This window comes from Nanorana parkeri, unplaced genomic scaffold, assembly GCF_000935625.1.
Source record: "Nanorana parkeri isolate BGI_ZX_2015 unplaced genomic scaffold, ASM93562v1 scaffold577, whole genome shotgun sequence".
NCBI lineage: Eukaryota > Metazoa > Chordata > Amphibia > Anura > Dicroglossidae > Nanorana > Nanorana parkeri.
The window spans coordinates 99,049-109,052 of record NW_017306845.1 but is presented as its reverse complement, the minus strand read 5'-3'; the positions used below and the strand labels follow the sequence as shown (position 1 = coordinate 109,052).

At 37.6% G+C, this 10,004-nt stretch overlaps 1 protein-coding gene across 1 annotated transcript in view; it reads left to right on the top strand.

Annotated features, from left to right (window-relative positions):
• PHEX (phosphate regulating endopeptidase homolog, X-linked) overlaps nucleotides 1–10,004 on the top strand; it is a 145,503-nt gene that overhangs the window by 100,297 nt on the left and 35,202 nt on the right. Inside the window, exons 14-15 of the mRNA XM_018562426.1 lie at nucleotides 1,762–1,771; nucleotides 7,505–7,531. Of these exons, the coding sequence (XP_018417928.1) occupies nucleotides 1,762–1,771; nucleotides 7,505–7,531 (37 nt within the window). The remainder of the gene's footprint in view (nucleotides 1–1,761; nucleotides 1,772–7,504; nucleotides 7,532–10,004) is intronic.

The following is a 10,004-nucleotide window of genomic DNA, read 5'->3' as shown; positions in this document are numbered from 1 at the left end:
CCCCACTGGAGAGGGGGCTATGTTTTTTTTTTTTAAGAGAATATACATGAAGTTTTAAAATCCGTGTTTCAATATATATATATATGTATATATACAAGTTAGATATTGAAACATATATTTATATACATATATTTATATTTACGAGTGATTTTTGTTTATCTGCCTCCTTATTTAAGAGCTTCACAATAGCTGTGCTTTAGTGCTCCTTCTCACAAACTTCTCACTCATCTAACACTCATCTTCTCACTAAAACAATGCACTCCTTCCATGTCTGACATTTTTTATTAGCAGCTGTTAACCAGGAAGCAGAGTGTCAGAAATGAGCCCAGGAGAGCTCATTCTAGTGGCTAATCTGCATATCTTAACATTAAATAGAATAGCAAACATATGACAGAGTAAGCATATATAAAATTAGCAAATATTCTCAAAAACGACTTCAAGCTAAACACTTTGTTAATAAATCAATATATGCGCTTAATGACGGTACACCATTTATCCCATTTTAGTATCTAATAAAATACAATTTTAAAGGTAAAGAAAAACTGTATAACGCAAAAGAAAAAATACCAGTGCATCAACAGATTCATGTTTTCTGACTGTAGTAGTGTAGTGTTAATAGACACTAAGATAGAAATTTACTTTATGTAAAAGAGAAGTTAAATAGTCACAGTAGTCATATGTAAAAATTCCCATTTCTGTATAGAAATTACAGTGGCTGAAACAACATTTAACTATACTTAGAGCTTATTACTTTATGATGGCCTTACTTTAGACCTTATGGGGTTGATTTACTAAAGGCAAATAGGCGGCTTACTGTGTAAAGAAAACCTTGCTATGGAATTTACCCTTAGCTATGTGAATGATCTGCTGACTTCCATCATCCAGCCATGTTCACTAAGCTAAGGGAAAATTCCTTTGCAAAGTGAAAAGCCTATTTGTTTTAGTAAATCAACCCCAATGATTCAGCAGTGACAACTGTTCACGAATAGGCTTACTGGGCACACAATCTATTGTAGCATAGTAAAGACCCCTGACTCCCCAAATCACAGCTTTTTAAACAATCTTTGCAGACTAGGTGAGCTCTTTAACTCTACCATATATATCTGTATTTACACTAGGTGTTAAATCTCTTTTGCCTAAATATTTGTGTAATATGCCATTACTCGCTTTTAAAATTAAAGTGCAGGTCCCCGTGTTGAAGTCTATTGTTTCTAGCAGTAATGTGATTGTTTATACATTAATTGCAGGCTATCCAGGATCACCAGTAATTGTGGCTAAGTTTCCATCTCTGGTTAACCATCTTCTAGACATTATTGACAATCCCTGAATGGTGAAAGTCATTATAGATCATTAATGTTCGTCCAATTCAACGGTCTTTAACGATCTGCTATGTAATGGATATAACAAGTTAGAAAATAGTGTTTTAATTTATGTCTAATGATGGCCGCCAAGGAAAGCAGAATAATGGATGAAGCCGTCTCTGTAAGCTGGGTTTATTTGAGAAACTTGTACCTGCTCTTATATTCGGGACGGCTTATACTCGAGTATATACGGTATGTCTTATGTATCACTTGGTTGGAGAATAAATAGATGAAACATTGTGCAAACTTGTATGCAAGGTCCTAAGGAGATTAGTTATTTTTTTATTTTTACTATAGGAAATAGAAATTTACATAAAGACTAAATGGTTTTCCAAATCAGCAAATCTATACTGGTTTATAAGATCCACACATTTTCGTATAGCAAAACATTTATTTGCAGATTCCTGAGTGTTTTGTCACCCTTGTATCTGGTGTGCAAGAAATACAGTGTGATCTCTCAACTGACCTTTGAAACAGAACTAGTTAGGAAAACCATTGCCAGAAAATTTGATGTGATCTTGCATGTGACTTATTTTTACTTGTAATATCTAGATATCACCAGCATGCCATAATAGATTCAACAGAAGCAGTATTGTGATGTGTCATCTGCACTCCTTACAGCAATTGGACCTTGATTAACAGTGGTGGTGCTCATAGTGATTGCACGGATGGTGCTTTGTTTTCCAGAATAGTAGAAGATGAAAATCACCAGCATTAATTTGCTTATTTATTAAAGATACATGTCACAAGCATCAATAAGCCAACATTTCAGGGCCATGTAGGGTCACTTCTTCAGGGCGACATAGTAACTTGAAAAGTGGCCTTTCTCAGATGTTGATTAACCAACCTTCTTAGGCGGTCAAATGCTGGGGTCCCTATGTCGCCCTGAAGAAGGGACCCTGCTTGGCTTAATGACGCTTGCAACAGTTTCTTCAATAAATAAGCAACTTAATGTCATGCTTTAGACTGAGTGTTGGTGATCTTCATCCTCTAGATTCAACAGAAAGACTTTTCTTCTTGTCACAGGAAAAATGTGACTTTTCAAGGCCACTAGAGGACCCCCTCAATAAATCAACTTTATCAGGCTTGAATAAGGATTCTTCTATTGGCCCTAAAAAGGCACTTTTTTTTTTTTTCCTGTGAAAACAATACATGTCCTTCTGTTAAAATCCCTGTTGTTCAGGATACAAGGGCTTTAAAATATATCCTCAACACACAAATTTGTAATAGTTGTTTTATTCTAGTTAAGCTCTGATTTATAAAAACAATCATTTGGATTATAGCACCAGATAAGGGAAAGTGATGGCCACATTTAAAGTGTTTTTGCACTTTTGCAGCCACATTTGGGGTAGCACCTACTTTACATTTGTTATATGTCCCATGCACAAAGCATTGCAGCTCACCTTTTTTCAGTGATGTTTCTGCAAACTCCAGGACTGAAAAATTCTGCTCATTGTCTGGGGAGTTTGGGGGAGTTTAGTTTCAAATAATTAAACCTGCCTGTACTGCACTGGCAGATTTAGTGAACTAGATGAGCAGGACTGTCTGGGGTTAGAGGGCTAAAGACCTGAGGACTTTGTATGTTACATAGTATTTGGGGTTGAATAAAGACATACGTCCATCAAGTCCAACCCGTATAGGTCCACGCATCATCTCATTCTCAGGGATACTGGTAGGGATACCCTCAAGAAATTGTCCAAACGTTTCTTGAACAAATCTACACTCTTGGCTGAAATCACTGCCGATGGCAGTGAGTTCCAGACCTTAACCGCTCTTACTGTAAAGAACCCTCTTCGCCCCTTGTGCTGGAATTTGTTCTCCACCAACTTTAGGTGGTGGCCTCTAGTCTTTGTAATGGAGTTAATCTCAAACAGTTTGTTGCCACATCTTGTACATGAAAATCATATCCCCCCTTAATCTCCTTAATTCCAGCGTAAACATGTTTAAGGTCAGAAGCCTTGTCTCATAGCTCTGGTCCTCCATTCCCCTAATTAGTTTTGTTGCCCTCCGCTGGACTCTCTCCAGTTCAAGGACATCCCTTCTCAGTACCGGCGACCAAAACTGGACCGCGTACTCCAGATGTGGCCGAACCAACGATCTATATAGAGGCACAATTATAGACTTGTCCCTGCAATACATCCCCTTCTTAATACAGGACAAGACCCTGCTAGCTTTGTTTACCGCAGCTTGGCACTGCAAGCTACCATTCAGTTTGTGGTCTACAATGACCCCCAAATCTTTTTCTATTTCTGACTTCCCTAGCGGCATACCCATGATTGTATAGCCTATTTGTTTATTTTTATGTCCAAAGTACATTACTTTGCATTTATCGACATTAAACCTCATCTGCCATAGTATTGCCCACTCCCCTATTTTATCCAGGTCCTCCTGCAATGTTATATTGTCACGATCCGTTTCTAGTACCCTCCCTATTTTTGTATCGTCTGCAAACACGGAAACATGGCTATTTATTCCCTCCCCGATGTCATTAATGAATAGGTTGAACAGTATCGGACCCAGCACAGATCCTTGAGGCACACCGCTCATTACACTAGCCCAGTCCGAAAAGGTGCCATTTACAGATACTCTCTGGACACGTTCCCGTAGCCAGTTCTCTATCCACGTACACACCACCTCATCTATGCCCATAGCCCTCAGCTTGTGAAGTAAGCACTTGTGTGGTACCGTATCAAATGCCTTTGAGAAATCCAGGTATACCACATCTACCGGCTTCCCTCCATCCATATCTCTGCTTACCCTCTCATAGTTAATGAGCTTCTGGAAAAACTGTCCCTTAATTTGTCCTCTCATCAGCTCACAGGCACCTATTCTAACCACTATAAGCTGCCTGTAGAGTCCTATGTATAATCCTGCTCAGGTGAAACAGCTAAAAAGGTAAGAATCTTTTTTTTTTTTTTTTTAGGAATACTGTGTCAATGGGGACACAAAACAAATATATAGAGGGGATTTCTCAAATTTATCTGTAAAAGTGGAATTACCCTTTAAGTATCTAGTACATACTGTATATGTATAGCATTGTGCTTGTTTACTATAAGTATCCGTGTGTCTTTAGAAAAAATCCTTGTTGTTTTTCCTAAAATATAATACTTGATAAATGAATGAATGATGTGCTCATTATATATTCAAATTGGGCTTAGTGGGGTTTTTCAACAGGCTGTCATTTTTTCCTAAGCAAGGTACATTTCTTTTACAAAGATGCATCCACTAATTAACACATCAGTATGCAAAGGGTATACTCAGTCGATAGAGATATACTGATGGATGGGTGTGCTGGAGAGTCTCTGTTCAGTAAGTTCACCTTCTGTTGGCTGAAAAAATAAATGTATCAATGAAAAATCAATGCTGACTGAAAATTACAGATATTTTTAAAAGGATCAGTGCATATACTGTACCTGCTTTGCTGTAGAACTTATTTTATCATGTTTTATTTTTCCTTAAAAAATCTTTATTTTACAAATTAAGAAATTTGATTGAGGGCACTTCCTTTAGAATGCCTCAAAGTGAGAAAACTCTACAACAGCTTCTCATTTGGTGACTTACTCTCTCTTATTGAATATGCATATGGAGGTGTAGAACCACTGAGGGAAGAGCATTAGTAAATCACTTGACTCATTCATCTGTGTGTGTAATCTGCTTTCACGCGTTTAGCTCTGAAAACAGGCTATTTTCAAAAAAGCAGTTACATTTAGCTTGATATACATATACAAAAAAAAGCCTGGCAATCCACTTGCTTTTTTTTTTATTCCTAAAGCTTCACTTGCTGGATTGAAATAGAAATTCTTAAATATTTATATGCAAAATTTTATTTTTTGTCCTAAACATAAACAAATTATATATAGAAAACAGTACATTCTTTTGGTGAATGGGTTACTGTAAATGATTTGTGTGCATCAGCAAATATGCTAACTACACTCATTAATCACTAGAGAGAGTAACTACATATCTTTGCATCAACTATGATTATAAAAATGTGACATGGCACGCATGTAACATGGGAAAATGATAGTCCTAATTTATTTTAAATGTTGTGTAATAGTATCACAGTATGTGCCTAAATCTGTAATTCAGAGAACATTTTTTCTTGACACACTATTTGGTAAATGTAGTTTACTATGTTGTACAGTGTTTAGCACCAGCTGTTCTTGACAAAATTACTGCATGACATTAAACCTAAATTAGAGTTACAACAATATAACACTGGAATGAAATGTTTGTTTTAAATACATTTCTGAATTCCAAGCCTCATTAAGATTAGTTAAGCAGATTAACGGATGCTGGGATTTTTATACTCATCGAAGCATTACTCTCTTCCACAGTCATTTTATTTCCAGTAATGATAGGGAATAACCAGGAACCCATAACCGCTACTCTGCCTGGAGTGATGGCTATGAATAGCATGCCAAAATTGCCTGGGGCTGCTCAGTGTAGAACCAACGTTAAAATGAACTATATGAAGGTTATGTTTTATCATTGCTAATGATTAGCATGCAGATCCATAGGAGCTGAGGCTTTAATTTACATAGTCTTTATTGTACACAGTAAGCCTCAAGATAGATGATTCTGTACTTGGTTTCCTACATAAATAAATAGTGCACAGCGCTTATAGGTTAAAAGATGCATAAAATAAAAATACCTTACTTAATCTACATAGCGCAATGTGATATTACACCAATTAAAGTGCTGATAAATGTAAACATAAATATTTTTCATCAAAAAACATTCAGTGATGATAATGACATGCGCAAAATAGCAAATTCTTATCATAAAAAAGTCCACTGTATTCAGTATAAAAGTGACATGTGCAAAATAAAGTCCATATATCAACCACTCCAATCCCTAACTGAGACTCAAAGCACAAAACAAGACCTCAATCTTCAGTGATACATATAGTGCTCCTTATTCACCCTCAGTGAACGGATAATGCACAATCCACACTCACCAGAAATAAATGACCGCTTTGCAGGGTGGTCATATATCGTTTAGTGTAGTAACGATCCAGGGTAACACTTCCATAGATAATACCAGTAACCATCCAGGATATCCCAATCAGTCTCCCCTCTATACTCAGAAAGGAAATAGATAGAGCCTCATCGCATATGTAAAAAACACGCTTTATTAAATGGATAAAATCTACTCACATGGCCAATAAAAAACAATCGCATATAAGATCAAACACCATCCTTCCGTTCAGAGTCACTCTCCACACTGCTCACAAACGTGATGATGTCAGCATCTGCACCGCCTATTGATGCGTTTCATCACCAGCACATCCTTTGGATGGCGTACATGTGAGTAGTTTTTATCCATAAAGAAGTAAACAGGGTAAAGCAAGAATTATCTCTCCAAAAACCTATTTCACAAATGGTAATGGGACCTCATATAGGGGGTATAGTGAACTGTCTGTGCAGATTGTTACATGGGGTGTAGACCTTTAGCTGCGATCACTACAGCTGGGAGTAATGAGAGAGGCTAGATAGAGGTGACCACTGCTCCCAAACACAAAGACAGGCATGGTCATCAGGGACCCCTACACTTTGCTCTCACCTTGCTGCCATTATGCTTGGTGTCAAACAGGATATTAGCACAGTTGGCATAGATGATGGCTCAGGGATTCATGCAGCGAATAGCTCCTGACTCAGTGTGTGGGAGAGAATGGAAGAAGTGGGTCGCAGTAACATCTGGTGGCACACCGTTATGCTGCATACAATGGCATTGAATGGGGAAGGAATGATAGTCATGATGGTGGAAAATTGTCAGCTGAAAAGTGACTGCATCCAATCAGATGCAGCCACTGTTGGGGATTTAGACACTCAAGGTCGCTGTCTGTCTTAATGCAATAGCTGGCTGAGGAGAAAAAGAATCTATGGCAGAATGTTTAGGTGAGTGGAGGAATCTATTAGATTTATCTCATGCAGTCCACTGGCTAAACAAAATAAATCTATAAGTGTATGAATAGTCTTATTGGCTGACCCCTAAGTCATCAGTTTTGTCTCTTTAACCTCAGTAAGCAGATCTAACAAAGTTTGCTGACTCCAGACTCCTCTGTGAAGAACATGTTACACTTACAATTACTAGTGTACAGAATAAATCAAATTCATTCTGTATCAGACACTACAAATAAGATATCATGAATCTTGCACATATACACAGTAGTCACACTGTAAATAGGATTAGCCTCTCAGCTATAAGGAGTGGATTGCCTATGTATGTGCCACAGAGGTACCCATTGCTGTTCCTGCCAGCTGGGGGTACCAGGGGCAATTGAATGTGAAAGAATTGAGATAGAGCATACACTTTAAACAGGAACAGATATATTAAGTATTTTCCCCTTGTTTACTCTATTTCCTCATAAGTGAAGGGTCCCTGCTTTCTTTGTCTTTATGTTTAATCTTCTATATAAAGATTTGACATGGACAAAAGATAGAGATAATTCATTTTTATACTTTGAAGAATAAAGGCACTAATATAGAAATAACTTAGCTATTTAGTAAAGGCTCTGTAACTGAGTCTATAGTAGGAATGCTGTAACTACATGTACTCTTGACTTTCAGATATCCACTAGAAGATGCACTTATGAATGTTTTAAACAGACTTAAAGGAGAACTATGTGGTCAGGGCTTTTCCCCGATCTGCCAGTCAGCGCTGGCAGATCGGAGCGGGGAGAGGGGAATCCAGCCCCTCCCGTGTCACGGCAGAGAGCCGTGACCGGATCGAGAAGTGAGCGAACACCGGCATGTGTTCGCTCACCTCCCGATCTACTGAGCCGACCTGTGACAGTCTCATTGTCACAGGTCGGCTAGAACTATGAGGTGAGTGAAAAGCACTCACCTCATAGTTCTCCTTTTAAGCATGCCCCCCCCTCATGCCCCCTTATTTGTGATATCACTCTGGTCTGATTATAGATCACTCAGGCAGCGAGCGCTGCATTGTGAGAAGGTGAAGGGGCAGGCCCATGCTCCCCATACTCCAGATGTCAGGTTACCTCTGACAACTGCATTGGTACTTTGGAGAGGTTCCCACCTCAGTAGGTACCATACGGTGTTGAATACTGTAGGTATACCCAGACACCTTATGGTCAACTACTGTTTACCATTCCTATTAGTTTACTACAGTTCTCCTAAATACAGTTCTTCTGTAAGCAATAGTGGTATGATTTTGTCTGCATATTTATTTAATTTTGTTCTTCAGTGTAACATTGAGATGGTAATTGTAGAAAAACAAATGATAGAAAATTTGGAAACCTATTAAATATTCTATACATTTGCATATTTGTTTATTTGAAACAAATGGCTTTTCATCCCAGAACAAATTGAGATAGAAGTTATACAGTGACACAATGGTTTTTTTTATGTACACATAATATGTAAACATATTGTAGTTACTTTTACTACTCTGTCTTGTTGCTGCAGCACTTTTTTATGATTTTTTTTCATATCCTGAGCAAACTACAATAAATCAATGTGCTGAAATTATTTATTCTGAACAATAAAATGTGCAAAAAAGAGCATACTTTCAAAGAACAGCAAGCTGAATTAATCTTTGTAATTAAATGGATAGCAGAATTGCCATTAAAATGTAATTCAGTGCTAGTTTTTAGTCAAGTGTAATTGTATTAAAATTATGAGTCTGGACTGAAATGTCAATGTGAATAACACAGACTATCTCTAACAATAAACGAAAGTTGCTTATTAATCTCTTTTGTTTATTCACTGCAGATGAGGAAATAAATGTATTATTCAGTTAGGTTGTAATTCTTGCATTTGTTTGTAACCCTTTTTTTTTTAGCTCGTGGGCCAGTGATGTTTGAAGAAAGCAATAATGTTTAAAAAAGCTAAATTTTAAAGCTTTGGTTTTGCAGTTTGCTCAAAAGTTATTTAGGAAATAAATAATATTAATAACAATTACACTGTGCTTCCATGGCAGATTTGGGGGTAAATATAACCATACATATAGATACCTTTTGCCGGATATCTGAATTTCAAGAGGTGCACAAGAGAGTTAGATAGAGGGGTTGATTTGCCATGGGCAAATAGGTTGTTCACTTTGCAAGTGAATTTACACTTTGCATGGGGATTTTCGCTTAGCTTGGTGAATGTGGTAAAAATTAACTTTGTAAAGAGTACCCGATCATGTGCAAGGAAAGTAAAAAAAAAAAAACAGATAATTTTTGCTTATACATGATTGGATGATGGAAGTCAGCAAAGCTTCACCTCATTCACTAAGCAAAGGTAAAATTCCCCTGCAAAGTGCACATCCCCTTGCAAACTGAACAGTCTATTTACCATTAGTAAATCAACCCCAGTGTATCAGTAAGTGGACCATTTACCCTCATAACTCATGCATCAAAGGAAAATTATTGTTTAATTGATGGACCACTGTTCTCCCACTGCTGACACTAGTCATGCAGGAGCCTGGTGGAACATTCTGCTGTAATATTGGGGAGCGTTCCTATGTCAATAGAAAATAGAAACTCACAGCAGCTGCCCCTGCAAAAAGTTTGCAAGCGTGGTGATGATGTTGTCACAGGAAATAATAAAAAGATGTTTATCGATCCAGGAACATGGTAAAATGTAAAGACTAATGCTGGGACATGCTTTAGAAGGGGGGGGGGGGGGGGGGGGA